The sequence below is a fragment of the Patagioenas fasciata genome, chromosome 1 (assembly GCF_037038585.1).
Source record: "Patagioenas fasciata isolate bPatFas1 chromosome 1, bPatFas1.hap1, whole genome shotgun sequence".
NCBI classification, from domain to species: domain Eukaryota; kingdom Metazoa; phylum Chordata; class Aves; order Columbiformes; family Columbidae; genus Patagioenas; species Patagioenas fasciata.
In genome coordinates this window covers 158535852-158557244 of record NC_092520.1, presented here as the reverse complement: position 1 = coordinate 158557244, position 21393 = coordinate 158535852, and the positions used below count along the sequence as shown (strand labels likewise).

Below are 21393 nucleotides of genomic sequence, written 5' to 3'. Positions count from 1 at the left end.
AGAATCGAATGGCTATATTCAGTTGATGTAACACTGAACAGTGGTATTATCGGTGCTCACTCTTGTCCTGATGTGGCATGAAAACTATTTCATTCCTGTACAAAATGCATTTTACTGAACTGAAGCAAAACAAAAATAGTGTGTTTATGTAGTTCTCCCAAAACCATAGCACATTATTGAGCCTCATCTTAAGCACAGTATCATTTTGTAAGGCTGTGTGGAAATTAAGGTGCTTTTTAAATTTGCAATGAATTTTCTACAGTCTGAGACTTAACAAACTGGTTACTATGACTTTCTATTTCCACTTCTCAGCCAATAAACATCTTGTGACCAATGACTTTGAGCTTAAATTGGGATTCTTTAAATAAGAACTTACCAGTTCATTAACTGCTAAGAATAAACAAAACCAGTTTCTGAGAATTTTTGTCGTCAGTCATCTTCTCTCTTTTCTCAGGCAGACTAATCTCAAGTAAGGTGAGGCTGCGAGTAGGAAAATATGCTGTCTGTGCTTGCTCAGGGAAATCAGGGGATATTATCTGATGTGCGTTGTTGCACCACTTCTGTCCTGTTTGTCACCAGGTTGTCACTAACGCAGCACATGCTACATCATCAACATGTGTAATTATTTTCTTATGCTTGATAACTCTGGACAAGTATAATGAAGTTTTACTTGAAGGGTGAGGAATAAACTTGTATAAGCTGACTTCCCCACTATTTCAAGGTCATACAAAGAAAAGGAGACACTGCTACGGTGAGACCCGATCTGTGCATTTTATTTATGATGCTACAGAAAATACCTGGAGCAGATGTTGCCCAACTAATTTAACTGGTGATACCCACTCTACATTGTGCTTAACTAACATGGCATGAGATCCTTTTAAATATAAATGCACATTCTAACTGTACACATCTCATTGTTTAACACTTCCAAGTTAAATTATTTTCTGAGATAGATCTGGTCTACCTATAGGCACATATACTAGAGGAAAGATGGGTCACTGTGCTTCAGTGGTGCCCAGCTCAAGTGAATGGATGGACCGTCAAGGACTTCCGTTTCAGATTTTTGTTCCTCGCTGTATTTTTTTTTTCCAAGATGTCCTAGTTACCCTTTCCCGACTGCTGCCTAATCAGCATCCAACACATAAATGAAATGGTCCCAGGTTCCCAAGTTCTGAGCAGAGGCAGAGGTGGCCAGGGCATGTCAGGTCTCATCTCTAACCTGTTTACTGCTTCTTGGCTATCAGATGGATTAACCTCACCTGTTATCAGCTGCTCCCAGAAAAAACAAACAAACAAACAAACAAACAAATTCAGAAGAAGCCTGTGGGGCATTACGTTGTGCTGATATATCTGATATATCGTTTCCAAAGTCTATAGACTGCATCTCTGTTAGTGTGACACAAAGCAGTGATTGGTCATGTGCTTCAGATTGTCAGGCACAGCCACACAAAAGGACAGAGGCAAAAGGATGCTGACATGCAGCTGGGGCATGTGTGGCTTAAGGGGCTTTCTGCCAGGCCTTGACATTCCTGTTTTGTTGTGCAACAAAAAGTACATTGATAAGAAATGCTTATGCCAGAAATAGCATATTCGGTTCAGAGAACTTATACTTTATAAGCTAAGACCTGTCCTAATGGAGAAGTCTGTCAGTACCACCACCAGACACATGTTACTCTAAATGATACTCAGATTCAACTAAATGAAAATGGTGATGCAGCCTTCCTGGATGTTAATTTTGAACAGACGTTCATGATGAGCAGAAACCAAGAGCAATGGTCATAGCAGCAGTGGGAACCCAAAGACCGCATGCCATGCTATTGCAGCTGTTGAACATGGAACACTAAGCTGTGCTTTGCTGTTGAACTTGTGTTTTTCTGGTGCACAGGAGCTGTGTCTTTGGGCTGCTCAGGGCTGTACTGCCCTTCCCAGCATACCCAGCTGCTCTGGGGACTGGGTGGCTTTGCCCATGTGCGCACCCTGGGCTCCACCGCAGGCAGTATTTTATAGGTCGTTTGGATATGGGATTGGCAGTTTCCTACATTTCCCTAAACCCAGATTCGACCTTGTTTGTTTCAAAAAACGTAGAATTACTTAATGTAGACCGGCAGAGGTGGTCTCAGATAAAATGTTTGTCTAGCAGCTTTTTATAACCTTTTACCTCTTTCCCGCAGGCACTCAGTCCAGGTGTGCCATGCTCTTGAGAGATTCAAGTACAAACTGCTTCAAAACCACCTGGAGCTGTAACAATCCCGTATCAGAAGACAGAAGTTGTTCTGCTTTTGTTTAGTTGGTGTACACATTCCTTCATGCATCTGGGAGACATTGGTAGTCTGTCTGTCCAAATCTGATTCCTATTTGGTAGCAGCTCAATCAGCAACAAGCAAAATTAAACAAAACAATAGTGTATGCCTTCTGAAGGGAGTCCAACTAGCAAAACCACAAATCTTGAACTTCTCCTTAGATGTGCTCAATATCTAACATGGAATGGAAGGTTTGGGTGGTTTTTTTCCCTCCCTGGTTTTCTGTTTAGTCCTCAATTTTGGAGCCCATGGAGTAACTAAAAACTGAAAGGGAAAAATCTCAGGAAAAGGCTCTTCCTACTTTCATTAGTTTTTGTTAGGAACATCACTGAGTGAAGAAATGGGTTTTTCCCCTATTCTCATTAAGCAGGGGTGAAGTATCTGGCTAGATTGTGACTAGTTCCTGCTTTACTAACCTGTAGCTGTGAAAATTAGATAATCCAGTGATCTCTTCGTCTGTAGGAGTACTTGATTGTGTGTCATTAGATCACAGAAAACCCCAGTTTAACAATGGTCATTGCCTTGTTTAAGCGAACAAGGAAGACTCCAGTTCAGGTTAGAACTGTTCTATCAATTCAGTGTTCATTTGTCATTCAAATCTACTATTCAGTCCAGCACAAACCCCCGTGTCTGCTCAAGGGAGTGGCCCAGAAGTGTTCGTGGGGTGTGCACAGGCTAACAGCCTGAAATCTGAAGCTGCTGAGGAAACACTGAAATGTATTTAGGGAGAACCTAGATCTAGGAGAGGCTGAGAGCAAACGTAGGGTGCAGTCTAAACCCAGTCTGTTTGGGATGCCATGTATGGACAGAACTACAGCTGATTATGAGGTCAGGCCTGAAGTCAGGCTGCAGTTTGGGTTAGAGGAGGGGAAGATAAGAAAAAGTATTTTAACCGTCTTGCTGCTCTGGAACTGTTTGTTACTAACAACAAAAGCCTGCAGGGCATTTTATTACACAGCTTCATAACTCAGACCCATTCTCTGCATCGGATCACAAATCTCCTAGAATTGCCCCAGCCTTGCTAACCTGTTTGTCTACATCTCCCCTGCAGGCTTCCATGCTTGCATTCTAGCTGCCTGTTATACGAGGAATACATCCTTTATTTTGGACCACAGAGTTGCTGTACCATCCTCCCTTGCAGACTTTGTGGTCTGCTCCACAATTTAGTGTTTGGTTGATGCAGCCTTACAGACCAGTGTATTATTTTACTTGAGGCAGAAAGAGCTATCCATTCCTGAGAAAAGCCGTATTCCTGCTAATATGGCTAATTTTCCTTGTGATTTACAAAGTTACCTTTCTGCTGGTACCAAATGGCTCTTTATTTCTGAGAGCATAGCTTTGGCAATACAGCTTTTAACATACAGCTTGCAGCATGTACGGTTAAACAACAATGCTAGTAGCTAGACAATGAGGTTGGAGTGTTTACTAGAGGTATTAGTAGTGCCTTGGTGTAGCCTTGACTTGAAACCTTGAAGGTTAATTTGAGTAGTTTCCCTATGTGTTCCTTACCACCACAAGCAGGGCTGTTATCAGTCTGGGATGTGTATTCCAAAGTCCACTTTGGAAGTGGATTTACTGAGGAGTTTCTTAGAGTTTCCCTAAGATAAAGTCTCCCCCAAATCAGGCATGGATGCAAATACCTCCTGAAATAGACTGTTGTACCTTGCTAAGTCATCCTTCTGAAGAGCCATGTTGCTTTCTTGGCTACCCAATCTGCATTTTTCTTTACCTGTGTGCCCTCCCTTGATTCAGGTGGTTCCTGATCAAATGCCACCTCACCATCAAATTGGTGGCATGCAGCTACTTGTTGCCAAGCATGGAGAGAAGTTTTTTGTAGTGTCCAGTTGCCTGCCTATTAATCAGTACTTTTTAAAACACAGACATGAAGCAACAGCATCTAAATACAGAACGCATTTGTGGCACTGAAACAGAAAGTTCTCTCTGTGCACCAAGGAAATAGTAACATCAGCACAACATATGAGAGGGAATGGGTGCAATTTTACTAGGAGGGGAGCTATATCTGTGCTAGTTCTGTCCTCTTTCAGTGACTATAGTGATCCGGACTTTACTGACCAATACACAAAACTGATGTTTGTCCATCTAGTGAAACCTGCAAACTTCAACATTCCCAGAGATCCTGGAGCAGTCTGGATCACCGTCAACAGATCAACCCGAGCTCCACTTGAGACCCAAGGCAAGAAGAGAACTGAATCCATGGGCTCCTAATACTGAGTTTGTGTGCATTGCGTTGCTTTCTTTGTGAGTAAACCAAATCACTGCTTAACTTTATGTCCAGACAGTGGTTATTCAGTCCTCTTGCCCTTTCCACTTCAAAATGGGGGCTGTATTTGGTCTGACTAAAAGTCTGTCTTGTGGGAAAGAAACAGAAGGTAAGAGAGAGCGCACGTATGTACAAGAGTGACAGCCTGGCAGAGTAGAAAATAAATTCATCAGTGAATCCCAGACAGCTACAGACAAACTTGTACCAAGTTGTCCTTTTATCTAACTGCCAGAGTAGTCTGTGAGACAGTGCTTTACATCTCAAGCATCCTGAGCTTTACACAGAAAACAGGCTATTCTGGAGAGACAGTCATCTTGAAGCGTGTGATCTTGTGATCTTTTAAGTTTGTGTAGCATAATTAAGATGCAGTAAAGTTACTTTAAAAATTTTTTTTCTTATGTTCTCAGTGGTATATTAGTGTTCTGATTTAAAAAAGATCTATAAGGAAGGAGATTTACACATGACATATAGAGAGGTTCTGCTTTAACTGTCCTAACCTCCAGAAAGCCTAGTTATGTGATAGTTGCAGTGGGACACGCACTATACTTTAATCTTGAGTGATCTTTTCCTGGATTTCTTCTTCTAGCAGTAGTTAGAATTGGAGGGTTCGTATTTCTGAAATAATTCAAAACTTGGAACCTTAATTTTTTTAATGGCTGATCATGTGATTTATTTCCTCCAGTCCCCATGTACAGCTTTTGTGTACTTGCATCTCCACAAAGAACATAATTAGTCATCTTGCTCTCCCTTGGCAGAACCTGACAGGATTGTCAAAGTACTTAATCAAGATGACATAATCATATTAGTGAATGTTAAAGATGTGATAAAAGCTGTTTATTCACTGATGTTTTTAATGGTCTTATTTGACCTGTTCCTTCCATTGATCCTCAAAGTTTGTCCCTTGCTCTCAGAAAGGCTACCTAAAACACGAAAAGCAGCTCTTCAGCCTCAGCATTTAGGCTCCATTTGTGCATCAATTGTATCATTTTGCTCTTCGCAGCTGCTCAGTTAATCTTACAGCACTTTTTTTTTTTTTTTCCTATTTAAATGTCTATTAAGAAAGTGCTGAGAAAGTAGGGACTAAACCTCATCTCCCAGAATTGATCATCTACTACTGTCAAGGGAGACCAAAGCAGGAAATATTTCTGTGCTGTAACAGAGCAGCTGTATGTCCCTAAAGATCTTGGAGATCTAAAGATCTCTGCAGAAATTATTTGTCGTTCAATGGCCATCTACCATAGAGAAAACCCTTCCGTGGAAGATCTGTAAGATGAGGTACAAGGGGTTAAGCACAGGTACCCAGGCCCTTCCAAATGCCTGGAGAACTTTAGGGGACTGAGCTGGCTAAGAAGATAGCCTGGTGTTCCTGGGAGGAGTTCTGCCACCCACAGAGACCCAGTGGGCAGTTCTGCTGCAACAGCCTTGATGATTAATGTCCTTGTGCTAAGCTGGGTGCTGAGGCCATGGAATATGACAGCCACAGAAATCAAGGGGAAAGCTCTCATAGCTGTTTTCCACACTCACAGCTGCAGTGAGAAATGCTAAGAAAGTGGGATTTTGGCATTCTGGAGTTCAGGTGCCAGACACTGGTTGGAATGACCAGCGCTGTCTTAAGCTTCTTTTTAACATTCACCTCTCAGTTCCTTCACTTTGCCCCCTATGGTGTTTTTCTTTTACTACTTGCATATTCTTTGTCTCCTTCTCCCATCCATGTCATTGCTACTTTTCAGATTTTGCTAATATTTCCACAGGATTTTAATATATATACTCTCTAGACATAAAATAGTTTAATATGAAGAGCTTGCAAACTATTCTGCAAATATTCTTGTGTATCCTAATTTTTGGTAATTACATGTGAAAATGTTTGTGGAATTAAATCAATAAAGAAGCATATAGCAAGAGAGTTTACTCCTTTTAAAAAGTGTTTTAATATCCATATATTTCATACCCTGCCTTTCTTATTTTATTGTAGATTCTTAGTTCTTCATCGCTTCCACCTGAAAGCCACCTGGTACTGGTTTCCAGTGCGTGGTATGTTTTAGCCTGAGAAGGACGCTGGTAGGCCCAGCTGCACTAGAGAAACTTGATCAAGACCAGTGTTTCTTGTCCGTGACTTGTTTTTCTTACCAGATTATTATTATTTTTTTGTTACTAAATATGGAACAGGAAAAGCAAGGGGAATCCCCCACCCCAGCTGCCCTACAAATTGAAACCTCTTTCTAAGTACTGGTGGGCAACAGAGATCAGGATGACATCCACAGTCTTTATTAGGAAGGGAAGATTTGGAGAGAGAGAGGACATTGGTGCTGGGGAAGATTATGGAGAAGATCATCTTGAGTGCCATCATGTGGCATATGTAGGACAACCACATGATCAGGACTCATCAGCATGGGTTTGTGAAAGACAGGTCCTGCTTGACCAACCTGATCTCCTTCTATGACAAGGTTACCCATTAGTGGATGAAGGGAAGGCTGTGGATGTTGTCTACCTGGACTTTACTAAACCCTTTGACACTTCCCAACAGCATTCTCCTGGAGAAACTGCTCATGGCTTGGACAGGTATACTCTTTGCTGTGTAAAAAACTGGCTGGATGGTTGGGCCCAAAGTGTAGTCATGAGTGGTGTTGCCCAGTGCTCAGTATTTGGGTCAGTTCTGTTTGATCTCTTCATCGACGATCTGGATGAGGGGATTGAGTGCATCCTCACTAAGTTTGCAGACAACATGAAGTTGGATGGGAGTGTTGATCTGCTGGAGGGTAGGAAGGCCATACAGAGGGATCTGAACCAGCTGTATTGACGGGCTGAGGTCAATTGTATGAGGTTCAACAAGGCCACGTGTTGGGTCCTCCACATGGGTCACAACAACCCCAGGCAGTGCTACAGACTTAGGGAAAACTAGCTGCCTGTTGGAAAAGGACTTAAGGTGTTGGTCAACAGCTGGCTGAACGTGAGCCAGCAGTGTGCCCAGGTGGCCAAAAAGGCCAACAGCATCCTGGCTTATATCAGCAACAGTGTGGCCAGCAGCACCAGGGAAGTGATCCTCCCCTTGTACTTGGTGCTGGTGAGGCCACAAGTTTAATCCTGTGTTCAGTTTTGGGCCCCTCTCTACAAGAAAGACATTGAGGTGCTGGAGAGAGTTCAGAGAAAGGCAACAAAGTTGAAGGATCTGGAGCACAAGTCTGCTGAGGAGCAGCTGAGGGAACTGGGGCTGTTTAGCCTGGAGAAAAGGAGACTGAGGGGAGACCTTACCACTGTCTACAGCTACCTGAAAGGAGGTTGTAGCATGGAGGGGGTTGGTCTCTTTTCCCAAGTAACAAGCGATAGGGACGAGAGGCAATGGCCTCAAGTTATGCCAGGGAAGGTTTACAACAGATATTAGGAAAAATTTCTTTACGGAAAGGGTTGTCAGGCATTGGAACAGGCTGCCCAGGGAAGTGGTTGAGTCACCATCCCTGGAGGTGTTTGAAAGACAGGCAGATGAGGTTCTTAGCAACATAGTTTAGTGGTAGATTTGGCAGCATTAGGTTAATGGTTGGACTTGATGATCTTAAAGGTCTTTTCCAACCAAACAGATTCTATGATTCTATAAAAGAGAAATGCTCTTGAATCCCCCAAAGGTTGCAGCAGAGCTCAGCCCTTGTGTGACAGCTGCCAGGCTGGGTGCACCCTGCACCCCACCACCCAGGCACAAAGGGACCCCTCGATTTCCCCTCTCAGAGGAGGAGGCAGCACTGCGTGCATTGCTGCAGCTCAGGATCTAAGCTTAATGCTCTGGTACCCTCTGCTGGCCCTGAACGTTTCTGTTGCTAATGAAGCCTCTGCTGGGGTGTGTTTTTCAGACTAAAGGCCACTCGCAGACATGACAGCAGCCTCTCCAGCACCACAGCAGCTTCGCTCCCCTGAGATGCCCAATGCTGCACGGTCTTCAGTGTCCCCCACTTGTACTCTCAGACATCTGAGCTGGCCCCAAGATGCTGAGGGCAGAGACCTACCCACACCTTGCATCTTCAGGAGGTCACTTATGAAAACCAATACTGCTTTGCTAGAAATGACAAAAACCTGCAGTTTGACAAGTGCAAGGTTGTGCAACAAACACAGAAGAGTGAGTGGCTGCAGAAGTGCACCCAGGGCAGAGAGCCCAAGAAGCTCCTGGCAAGTGGGACATCCCTCCCCCTAATGGTTTCAAACTAAAAGAGGGGAGATTCAGGCCAGACATGAGCAGGAATTTTTTTACAATAAGGGTGGTGAAACACTGGCTCAGGTTGCCCAGAGAGGTGGTAGATGCCCCATTTCTGGCGACATTCAAGGCCAGGCTGGACAGGGCTCTGAGCAACCTGATCTAGTTGAAGATGTCCCTGCTCATTGCAGGGAGGTTGGACTAGATGACCTTTGAAGGTCCCTTCCAACCCAAACTATTATATGATTCTATAGCTGCCAACACACGAACAAGGTGGTAGAGGCATGGGGAAGAGAGCACACAGCTCTTGGACATCACCCTGCATCCTCACTGGGCACTGCTCCACCACACTGAGGCAAGCAGAGGGCTCTGCCCACACCTCCAGCAAGGGTTTCACACAGCCCTTTACACTGCAGGCTAAAGCATTTGCTTACCACAGTCCATGGAGATGAAGAGGGATAAGCAAAGAGCAGCTTTGAAGCAGGGAACAGCAGGTTGTTTCCATTGCTGCTGCTGGCAGACAGGGAAGATGGCTGCAGCCTGCACACAGTGACTGGGTAAGGAGCCTCTTATGTGGCCGAGCCCAGCAGGGCAGCCTGAGCTAACAGGATTTATGCCTTAACAGACAGATCAAACCACAAGTGAGAAATGGGTCTCTGCCTTCAGGGCTGCTGGTGCTTCCCATGCGGTTGTGTTCCACCTTGAGGTGGGTGCTGGGCAGTGGGTAACACAGAGCAAGCAGGAGGGATGCTCTTCCAACCAAAATCCAACGGTGGAAGAGGATACATCCCCTCTGTCCCTCCAGGCAGCCAAAGACCCTGGGCTACCAATATCAGCTTTTATTTTAATATAATCTAAAAGATTTTGGAGTTCAAAGAAACACTGATGTGACACAGGATCAGAGCACCCAAGGGGAACCCCAACCACCCCAAACCCTGGTTTAAGAGGGAAGCTCCTGGCTGTTTGCCTCCCAAAGGAAAAACTTCTTCCAGAAGCAGGCGCTGACCCCACGAGGCTCTCTGCCCACACATGGATAAGTGCCAGGCAGCAGAAGGTCCCTCCCCACACGTGGGACAGGGAGGTCACTTGATGCGGTAGAGGACTTTGCGTTGCATGCGGTGCTGGATCTCCCCCCGCCGCATCATCAGCTGCAGTACCTTGTAGATGGCATGTTCTGGGTATTTCTGGAAAAGGGGAGAACAGGGGAAGATGAGCAGTCAAGAAAAATCTCACCAGAGTCCAGCAGGAACCTGCAACCAGTCCTGAAGCCTGGCTGTGCCTCCCCAGAGTGAGAAGCCTGGGAGCACCAGGTGCTGATGCTCATGCTCCTTTCTCATTTCACTGTTTCAGGTCTGACTGAAGCCAGTATTACAAATCAAACCATTCTGGTTTCAAGGGTAGGGCCCCAAACTACCTGAACAGCCTCCAAACCCCAGTGCTTTTGCAGAAAAATGAGTTCCCGCCTCATTCTTTAAACTCTACAATCACATCCTGCAACACTCCCTACAAACAATTTCAAAAGCAAATACGACAAAAAGGCTGTCTCTTGGGGAATGGCTTTGACCCCTGAGCAGCAGCCTGGGGTGCCTGGTTTCACAGCCCAACCCTCTGCAGGGTCCCTGGCGCACCTGCCGCATGAAGTCTTGCACGATGCTGTGCTCCGACACCTGGGAGCCGATGGCAAAGCGGCGCTTGAGCTGCTTCTCAATGCGGGACAGCATCTCTTGGTCCTCCTGTGTCGTGAAGCCTTCTGCCCCTGGAGGGAGAGGCTGCATGAGCTCTCTGCGCTGCCCAGACATCACTCTCAAAGCCAGAGTGCCCATCTCCTGTGTCTCCCACCACACCTGCATGTCTCAGAGACTTTAAAGAACCCATGAGCAAATCCATCATCAAAGGCTGTGAAGCTTCAAAGACACAGCTGAATGTGGACCTGACTGCTGGAGCTTCCTTCCAACCCTTCATGCCATGCTGCCTCCCAAGGAAATGTCTCCACCCCCACAGGAAAGCAGTTAGAGGACAAACACATTGGGGAACCACTTCCATCACTGTATTCTGCCCCTGGGACCATGAGAGGCCAAACCATCCCTCCCCTGGCCCAGCATGAATGGAGACCCTTGGCGTCATTTGTTCTTGCCCCGCCCTGTGAGCCACAGCCCCCATGGCCCCTTGGTTCCACAAGCATCACTTTGCCTTAGCTCAGAAAGCAGGTCCAGCACCTGCTCAGGGGTTATCTAGTAGACCCCTTGGCGCTGCCAGCCTGGTCCCAGGAGAGAAGCTCGGTTCTCTGTGCCCAGAGCACCCAGGGCCAGCACATTCCCTGTTTCCCTAGCACAAAGCATGTTCCCCTCACCTGACAGACTGCCCGACATGGCTGCATCCAGTGTGGACACCTGGAAGAGCCTCAAGGCCTCCTCGACATCCACCTCGGTGGCAAAGGGCTGAAGTTTCATCTTCGCCAGGGACTCGGCGATGCGTATAATGGCCTCCAGCTGCCTGCAGCCAAAGGAGACATTCCCTGCTTTCTTCTGCAGCTCTAAGGGGTCTTCTTCCCCTTGACCACTGACACCCTCACCTACCCCACTCCAGGCACTCCTGCTCCCCATGTGGCACCTCCAGTGTTGCCCTGTTCACATAGGGCTCCCTCAAAAGCCAGCACCCCACTAAACCCCTTCTTGGGCTATCCCAGGTGACACCCAGCAATGCAGCCCCAACCCCGAGGGTCTGGGTGGGGCAAGGAGGGCAGGGTCGCTCACCGGATGGTGATGGGGATGCTGGAGCGGCGGTCGCTCTCCTGCTCGTGCTGGCGAGTGCCACTCCGCATCAGGATGTAGCGGTTCTTCAACTTCTCTGCCGCCGCTGCCGACAGCCGGGGGCCACACTTCCTGCAAAAGGGGACAGGAGCTGGAGACGGCACCACTGGGGAGGGTCCCCTCGGCACCCCTTGCTTCCTCGTGCCACACTGCAGCACCGCTGCAAGCTGCTCTCGCTTCCCTTTTTTCAAGGCAGGAGTTAAAAAAAGGTCACCCAGATAGCTTGCAAATATCAGTTGTGTGGTTTGCTTCTCACCACCACCTCCCACTGTGCAGCCTGGGCATAGCCAAAAAATCATGCCTCTCACTCACGTCCGGCAGAAGGAGATGAGCTTCTTCAGTTTGTTCAGTTCAATCTCACCCTCCACAGCCTGGGTCTGCGTCAAGGCGCTCACGTGTAAGGACATGACGTGCTTGGCCAGCGTCTAGGAGAGCAGAGGGCAGTCAGGCAGCTGGAAACCCCACTGTCCCCTCCTTGTGAAAAACGGGGCACCACAGGTCCCAGCTGCACCCACATGCCCCAAACCTACCATGTCTCGCTCCTCGTTGTGCTCATCCTTGACAATGAAGATCATGTCAAATCGAGACAGGATGGTGGGCATAAAATCAATGTTCTCCTCACCCTTTGTCTCATCCCAGCGCCCGAAGACGGAGTTGGCAGCTGCCAGCACTGAGCAGCGGGAGTTGAGTGTGGTTGTAATTCCTGCCTGTGGGGAGAACAAGAAATGGATGGGGTCAAGACCATGTCCATGTCCCAGCAGGGCTAGGACGCTACTAACTGGTAGTAAGAGGTCCAAAGCAGTTTGCAAGGACACATCCTCAAGCACTTGCATTTAAATAAAACCTTTTAAGTAGCACCAAATTGCTCTGCAATGGTTCCACATTGGAGAAGGATCAGCACAGGAACTGCCTGGGGCTGGCCCTGTTTGTCCTTCTGGAGGAAGACTGGCTTCAGCTGAGGCTTGAGCACTGAGTAACTTCATTTAAAACAGCCTGTCAAGGGCAGGGACATGCAAGACCCTATCACCAAGTGTGCAACCTGAGACAGAAGCTGGTCTGTCAGGGCTCAGTCCTCCTGGGCAGCCCTTGGGGCAAAGTGCAGGTCGGAAGGCAGTATGGTAAGAGTGACCAGCAAGAAGTCAAGGTGGGTGCTTTGTTACCAGAGACTGAACAGCTAAGGGGTGAGCCAGAGCAACCAGGAGGGAGCAGAGGTGCTACAAAAAAAAAAAAAAAAAAAGAGCAGTGGAAATGAAGAGAAAGTCTGATTTGAGAGAAGACCTGGTACCAGGATGTCAGGTAGTTTCTGTGGATCTTCTGGGGAGGTGGAGAGAGCAGTAGGAAGGAAGATAAAGAAGTGACATCAACCTGTGACACAGGGATGTGAGCAGAACTACTAAACTGAGAGGAGCAGAGGGCAGGCAGAGCAGAAGGACCTCATTTCAGTCCTCCTGAAGCTCAGGCTGCCTCAGAGAAGACAACCTAAAGCCTACGGTCAGCGCTGACTGGTCTCAGATCAGAGAAGCCAGTAACCATCAAAACCATTGCCTAGACAAGCCAATCTAAAATGGGCAATTCTGGCAAAAGATGAGTGATCAATAGTTGCTGGGCTCTCAGGGAAACCCAGTGGCAAGTCAGGCTCCTACCCCAGGGAGATGCGTGCCCACAGCTCACCTTAGCAATGGAGATGGTCTGCTGCTCCATTGCCTCATGGATGGCCACGCGGTCATCCTCCCGCATCTTCGCATTTGAGGTGGGAGAAACAAGGTGGGGAGAAAAAAAAGTCACCATCAGTCACCTCCACCGGACTTCAGCTGCGCACCCACCGATGCTGACCTCCCAAGGAATCTCTGCCCCAGAGTGCAGTAAGTAACCAGAACTTCCCTGCAGCCCCATCCCTGATCTTCCCCAAAAGCAAGCAAGGCAGCCCCAGGAGAGTGGCCCTTTCTCCTTCAGGTGTGGGCCTTCCCAGGAGGTCACAGCCCAAGGGCTCTCTTCCCCGGTCCCGTACAGGCAGCCCCACAGGTACCTTGTCGAACTCATCGATGCACACCACTCCTCCATCTGCCAGCACCATGGCCCCTCCTTCCATGAAGAAACTCCTGGAGGAAGGGTCGCGGATCACCGAGGCCGTCAAGCCGGCAGCACTGCTGCCTTTCCCTGAGGTGTATACCTAGCAGCGTGTGGGACAAGGGATGGAACAGCACATCAGCCACCGCAGGACCAAGGATCCCACCACCCCAGCTGGAGGACAAAGCATCCCCCAGCACTGCAAAATCCAGAGCTGCTGGAAAAAATGTAAATGCCTCCAGGAAAACCATTCAGCCCATGCCAAAAGCAGATCTGCTGCAGAGAAAGAATATTGCCTAGTTCCAGGCCTTGGACTAAGCAGCTGTAATGCACCGGGGATGCTGCAGACACACAAATACAGGTATTAAGCACAGAACAGAGAGTGATTCACTGTTTGGTGGGCTGCTGCATTAGCTTTGTTTTACCCCTGAGGGAACAATGCAGTCAGGAGCTGAGTTTAATGGAAACTACAAGAAAACACAGCTGAAAATCTAATTTCATGCCTGGACTCAGTCTGGAGGTCCATGTCTGAGATGCAGTCAACTTCGTTTGTCCTGACCAGCCAGGCTCTCCACTGATCAAGTCCCAGTGATAAACAACAGCACCATTCATATCTTTGGACATCTGCAAATAGCCCAGCTCATCTCACAATGAAAGGCACTACCTGCTTCCCCTTCCCTCCCTTGTCCCCTGTCCTGCAGCCCATCTCTTCCAGGCAAGCACCAGAAATGGTGGTTTGCAGCTCTGCCAGCCTGTCCAGCCATGGATGTACAGGCAAGTTTGTATCTGCAATGACCAGAGTCTGGTCTTCAGTGCTACACAAGGAGCGGAAGGAAAAAAAGAGCCACACTACAAGTGGGCACTTCAAACCACCTACCCCGATGGGCGAACACTTCTCAACGAACTTCAGCAGCTGGGATTTGGCCGTGCCGGGGTCACCTAGCATCAGTAAGTTGATGTCTCCCCTGCGGGTCAGTCCATCTGGCAGCCTGGAGGAACAGGGTGGGGGAAAAAAGCACGAGAAGTGATGGTGAGCCTTCATTTTGATAACCAAGCATTGCTGAGAAGTGGCAAGTGGTTGGTAGCACCACCAGAAGACTATCCAAGGGCTGTGTGCCATGAATGACACCCTTGTCACCACCCTCTCTCCACCAGGCTGGCCTTTCCCCACCTCTTGCGAGAGCCTCCAAATAAGAGGCAGGCAATGGCCTTCTTGATGTCGGTGCTGCCGTAGATGGAAGGCGCTATGCTCTTAGCGATGGTCTCGTAGACATTGGGCATGGCAGCGAGGCGACGAAGTTCCTCCTCTTCTTGAGGGGTCACAGAGCCAGTGAAGCTGTGTCCTGTACAGAGGAGAATAAAGCAACAGCAAACAAATAGGTATTTTAAAGTAAACGGCACTACTTCCCCCACACCCACTATCACAAAAATCCCTTCTTTAAGATCATACTAAGAGCCACCAGGTGGGAAGGTGGAGAGGGCAGGCGTTTGCTATCCCAGCAAGGCTGGTAGGAAAAAGTGAAGATCTTGGGCAGAGCAGCTCTGGAGGAACCAGAGGGAGAATTACAGTCAGGACCATGTTTTAAATATATAGCTCAATTTTAACTATCAGCTTCAGCCCAGATCCTGAGGGATGTACTAGCAGATTCCCACTAAGATCAATAAGATAAAAACACCTAAATACCCTGAAGGACTCAGGCTGAAGCCTCATTTCATATCGCTGAGAAAAAGTCACACAGGACACCTGAGTACAGAGCATCAAGAGCAAGCCAGAGCCCTGGACTGGCTTGAACCTTCTGCTATGTAAGCAGCAGAGAAGGACCCAGGCTTTGATTTCACACAGCCCTTGCAGAAGAACCAAGGAGGTGGCTCTCCCATCACTGGGGGTCAGCAGAGACCAGACAGGCACCAAAAGCAGCCCTCACCTGAGCCCTCCACGTCCACCTGGATGCCCACCACACGGATGTAAGCACTACGGATGCCCACGCCCACATTGTCACGTCTTCTGTTCTTGCTCTGGGCAGACTTCTTGATGGAGTAGATGCCCATGATAGTGACTCTGTTCCCTGGGACAACTTTGTCACACAGATACCTGAGAGGAGGAAGGGGAAAGCAGAGGTTGGCAGGAGGGGAAAGGATGGCACCAGCAGCACCCGCTATCCCTGAGGGGTGAGAGTGGGGAGACCACGCTGGTACCTGTCACAGTACAGCTGCAGGTGCCGGGGCATCTCTCCATGGGGCACAGCATCTGGAGACTCCTGCAGCTTCAGGACCTGGAAGTCCACACACTTGCACTTATCTGGCATGATGAAATAGGGGTCCAGTGGGCACCTTGGGCGTCCGGCTTGTTCTCTGTGCACAGAGATAAATCAGAGAAGGCTGCTGGCACTCAAGAGTCACCCTTGGAAGCCCCCCTGTAGAGGGGACAGTGATGACAGAGCCCAGAGCAGCCGCCCCTCTGACCCATGCCCAGTAGGCGAGAAGGGCAGTGATACAGGTCTGAACCAAAGGCTCATCAAGTCCTCTGCCTTAAGTGACAAGAGGGCCCCTCACTACAGGAGAGACATTGAGGTACTAGAGAGAGTTCAGAGAAGGGCAACAAAACTGGTGAGGGGTCTGGAGCACAAGTCTGATGAGGAGCAGCTGAGGGAACTGGGGCTGTTTAGCCTGGAGAAAAGGAGGCTGAGGGGAGACCTTATCGCTGTCTACAACTACCTGAAAGGAGGTTGTAGCATGGAGGGTGTTGGTCTCTTCTCCCAAGTAACAAGCGATAGGATGATAGGAAATGGCCTCAAGTTGTGCCAGGGGAGGTTCAGATTGGACATTGGGAAAAACTTCTTCATGGAAAGGGTTGTCAGGCATTGGAACAGGCTGCCCAGGGAAGTGGTTGAGCCATCATCCCTGGAGCTATTTAAAGACAGATAGATGAGGTTCTTAGGGACATGGTTTAGTGATACTGTTACGTTCATGTTGGGACTTGATGATATCAAGGGTCTCTTCCAAACAAAATGATTCAATGATTCTTGCCTTTAACACCAAAAGTGGGCATGAGACCAAGGCAAAGACAGGGTGACTTGCCTGAATACTTGTCCTCTCTCCCAGCTCTCCCCTGCTCACTAAAAGCAGGGAGGAAGGTAATTCATTACTTAGAAGGTAACAGTAGACTCAGCGATGTGGCAAGGTGTTTTTCTTTATAATCTCGCACAGGAAGCACACATTAAGTGGTTTCTGGCGAGAAAGCAATTAGCAACATGAAGAGGCTTCCATCAACCTCCCAGTGTCTTGAGATGTATCTGCCTTGCTAGAATACGAGCTCTCCAAAACAAGGAGCAACTCCACGTCCTGCTGCTGTCTCAGTATTTCGCTACCAACGCCTGGCTCCATGCGGGCAGGGACAGGGCTGAATGCAGCATTATGGGGCAGCTGGAGGCAGAAATGAACCTTTATCTACAATAGGCAAAACACATTACAGATAAAAAGAACTTCCTGGACACAGCCACTCAACACTGCTTGTGGCACTGGCCATACAATCATTGAATGGTTTGGGTTGGAAGGAACCTTCAAAGCTCATCTAGTCCTACCCCCCTGCCATGAGGAGGGACATCTTCAACTAGATCAGATTGCTCAGAGCCCTGTTCAGCCTGGCCTCAAATGCCTCCAGGGATGGGGCATCTACCACCTCTCTGGGCAACCTGGGCCAGTGTTTCACCAGCCTCATTGCAAAATATTCCTTCCTCATGTCTGGCCTGAATCTCCACTCTTCTAGTTTAAAACCATTACCCCTTGTCCTATTTTAACAGGCCCTACTAAACAGTCTGTCCCTATCTTTCTTATAGGCTCCTATTAGGTACTGAAAGGCAGCAATAAGGTCTCCCCAGAGCCTTCTTTTCTCCAGGCTGAATAACCCCAACTCTCTCAGCCTGTCCTTGTAGGAGAGGTATTTCAGCCCTCCGACCATTTTTGTGGCCTCCTCTGGACCTTCTCCAACAGGTCCATGTCTTTTCTGTCATGCAGTGTCATGACCAGTGTGACTACAGACAGATGGAGCTATAACCTGTTGGCCATGGGGGCAAGCAGGCACAAGGGCAACACAAAGGGATGAGGCAGAGAGCAACACAGACATCTCTGCCTTGTGCAACAGGGAGCTGACTCTATGCAGCATACATGGGATGGAGGGGAAGCAGGAGGGGACGCAGCCTTTTGTTCACCACCACCCTGCCACACGCATCCATCCCCACGTCAGTCCTTACGTGTTGCATTTCCTGGGGAGAGCGTAACCCTCCAGGCCCGGGCGCACAGCGATGTTGTTGATGGTGTTGCGGCAGCTGCGGCACTGGATGGTGATTCTGGTGGCTTTGGCTCTCACAGGGGTTGCTGCAATTACGATCCCAGGGATCTTCACAAGGTGGGACATCTGATCAGACTGAAAGGGAAAAGGTGAAGGGAAGGTGAAAGAGCCATCACCGAAGGATGGATAGAAAACTAAAGATGTTAAAGAAACACAGTTCTTTCTTAGTGACACTTCCCACATTCATGGGAGTAAGGGACCAGAACAAAAAAGCCTGCACAATGTCACTCTTTTGCTCTACAGTAGTAGAGGAATGTTGTATGACATAATCCACGTCGATTTTAGGGTGGCACAGGTTGCCCAGAGAGGTGGTAGATGCCCCATCCCTGGAAACCTTCCAGGCCAGGCTGGACAGGGCTCTGAGCAACCTGATCTGGTTGAAGATGTCCCTGTTCACGGCAGGGGACTGGATTGGATGAGCTTTGAAGATGCCTTCCAACCCAAACTATTTTATGATTCTATGTTTCTAATCTATCATTTCAAAGAAAGTGAGAAAAGGACAAAACACTCCATGCAGAACATCACTAACAGCAATAACTGTCCCCACAGCAGGAAACAGTAATAATAGCCCTTTGTGGTCAGATTTAAGTTGCAGAGCATCCCTGCTCGTAAAATAGCATACAGGTCATGTCCTGAACTATGTGATCAAGCACCAAATGCTTCCTTGCAAACCCCCACACAAGCAAGCCCTGCCACTTGCTGCCCAGCGTGGCAGCTGATGCACCTCACCTTCAGGCTGCGGATGTTGGCTGCATTGGCATCTGATCTCAGCATCACCTGGATGTCTTGGAGAGTTTCCTCCCCTGAAGGACGAGGACGAGTGACCTCATCTGCGACTTCTTTTGCTGCTTCTTCCAGCTACAAAGGGAACGAGCAGGCTGTCAGGGGTATATTACAGTATATCGTCAGGGCTGCTTTCAGACTGTGACAATGTCAGCGTGCCAGGTTGCCAACCTCCTCTGTCCTTACCAGCTGCAGGTGCTCTGCTGGCTGCTTGTACAGATAGTCAGCAAGATCTTCATCAAAGCTGGCCAAGTCCTCCATCTCCACCTCCACCCAGTACTGACGCAAGTTATAGTGCCGTTTAAGCTCATCCCTGAAAGGGAGTTAAGTGGCAAAGGTTTGCAGACCAGAAAGCACCTGTCACGCACAGTAACCTTATGACAAATAGGGAGCAGAGAAGGCAGGTTCTGCAGGGAGTCCCTAGTTTGGAAAGCAAACGAGGAAAATCAGGAGACTTGCCAAGTGTAAGGGGATCTGGGCAAATTTTTCACCCAAACCCACTTTGAAATGTGACAAAAGATCAGCAACACCAGTGCTTACTGTGACAATGTAAAGTATAGAACTAATTGTTTACTACAGTTGCATAACCAGATAGGCAAATAGAAAAATTCAAAAATTCTACACAGAGTAATACCTATTATACATAAAATATGATTTTAAAAAAGAAAGTAATAGCATAGCAGGCAATGTTCTCCTTAAAAAAGCCAGGGTGCATGAAATTCAGAGATGAAAGATTGTCCCAGCCCTTGCATGACACATCTGTATGTCCTCTCACAGTTGTCTCTCCAAGCTGCACAGGCAAAGGGGTGGCCAAGGAACCTTCACAGCATCAGAAGGCACACATGGACAGTGCTGTACCGATTTTAATGGCTACCGACAAAACTCCAGACCAGAAAGCACTAGAACTGGAAGCCAGACCTTGAATTTCAGAACTAGGTAAAAGTTTGGCACCACGGATCCCTCTACTGCTACCTCTGCCACCATCTGGCTGTCTAAAAATTTGGGAGAACACCAGATCTCAGTTTTTCTATAGGGTTAAATGAAAACAATAACATTTCTTATACTGACAGAGCTCTTTACAGCCTAGGGGATGAAAAATGCTAAAATGCACTATTGTATACCAGGGGAGTGCACAGCAGGAGGGAGATTAACAGCAGATCAGATGTGCAAAAAGGGGTGGGTGAGGCCACAGAAGGAGAAGGGAGGTCGCAGCAGCACCTGTATTTGAAGGTGAAGCCCGTCCGGTCCGTGCCCACCCGATACTGCCGCAGAAACTCCTTGAACCGCTTCTGCAGCTGGGACTTCCGCACCTGCCCCTCGTCCGCCGACGCATCGCCCCCAAAACTGTCGCTGTAGTAAATGCCGGGGTCGTCGAAGCCAGACATGGTGACTGCTGCTCCTCTGCGGGGGCGACAGCGCACGGTCGGTCCCAGCCACCCCCTCCTCCCTCGCACCAAATGCCCCACGGGATCCTGCCCCCCCTCCCGGCTGCTCCCCCCCTCCCGGTTGCACTGCGCACCACGCACTGCTTCGCCCTCCTCCCCCAACCCCACGGGATAACCCGACGGGATAACCCAACGGGACGTCCCCCCGACGCGCGATCCCGTCCCGCTCCGCACCTCGCCGCCCGCGGGAAGCCGCCGCCACCAACTTTTTCGCGGCAAAAGCAGCGCGCAGCGGAAACCAGCCCCGCCGTACAGGGAGCGCCGCCGCCGCGCACTCCGATTGGCCCGTCCGCAGCGCGCCGCCACGGATTGGGCCCCGGCCGCCCTCCAGCCCCGCCCCGAGAGGAAGCGCGCTGCACAGCTCCTGCCGCCGATTGGCCGGGGCGCTCCGCCCCCTGCCGGCCAAGCGCAGTTTGGCGCGAAATCTGGGAGACAAGGGTGGGGGGAGGCGAAATGGCGGTGTGCGGGTGAAGCCATTGTGGGAACGGGGCGGGGAGGGGGGAGGGGAAGGGAGGGGGCGCGGAGCGCGTCAGTTGCGCTCAGGTGGCGGAAAGAGGGGCCGCTGCAGGCCGGGGCGGAGGCGGAGACATTAATTACCGACAGCAAAATAAATTACTGCTGTAAAGGCCTTGGGAACAGTTGGAGTCTCTTGTGGCTGGGCTTGGTGGGGTGGCAGGGTCCGAGTGGGGTGACCCTGTGGGCAGGAGGGGTCTGGTCTGGCTGTGCTGCAGCATCACAGCCCTGGAGGGCAGAGCAGAGAGAGACCCACTGGGTGTGGTGGGGCTGCAAGAGGTTGTCGTCCCCTTCAGCCTTGGTGAGGCTGCATTTGGAGCCCTGTGTCCCGTTCTGGGCTCCTCAGTTTAAGAAGGACAAGGAATTACTGGAGAGAGCCCAGCGCCGGGCTACAAAGATGGTGGGGGGTCTGGAGCATCTTTCCTATGAAGATAGAGTGAGGGAGCTGTGTCTGTTCAGTCTGGAGAAGAGGAGAGGGGATCTCATCAATGTTTATAAATATCTCAAGAGTGGGTGTCAAGAGGATGGGACCAGACTCCTTTCAGTGGTGCCCAGTGACAGGGTCAGGGGCAACGGGCACAGACTGAAGCACAGGAGGTTTCATCTGTATATGAGGAGAAACTTCTTTCCTGTGAGAGTGCCAGAGCCCTGGAACAGGCTGCCCAGAGA

General features: G+C 49.1%; 1 protein-coding gene across 1 annotated transcript; it reads right to left on the bottom strand.

The window, feature by feature from the left end:
• Window positions 1-9582: 9582 nt before the first annotated feature.
• MCM5 (minichromosome maintenance complex component 5) lies at window positions 9583-20476 on the bottom strand. Its single transcript, XM_065842349.2, has 17 exons — window positions 20386-20476; window positions 19985-20167; window positions 18953-19079; window positions 18713-18841; window positions 17886-18058; window positions 15832-15987; window positions 15561-15727; window positions 14807-14978; window positions 14513-14624; window positions 13595-13738; window positions 13240-13305; window positions 12099-12275; window positions 11881-11993; window positions 11512-11640; window positions 11109-11251; window positions 10387-10514; window positions 9583-9942 (listed from the first exon to the last, which is right to left on the bottom strand). Exons 2-17 carry the CDS (start codon window positions 20149-20151, stop codon window positions 9841-9843), a joined length of 2205 nt encoding a protein of 734 aa, XP_065698421.1. The 5' UTR covers window positions 20152-20167; window positions 20386-20476; the 3' UTR covers window positions 9583-9840.
• Window positions 20477-21393: the final 917 nt, after the last annotated feature.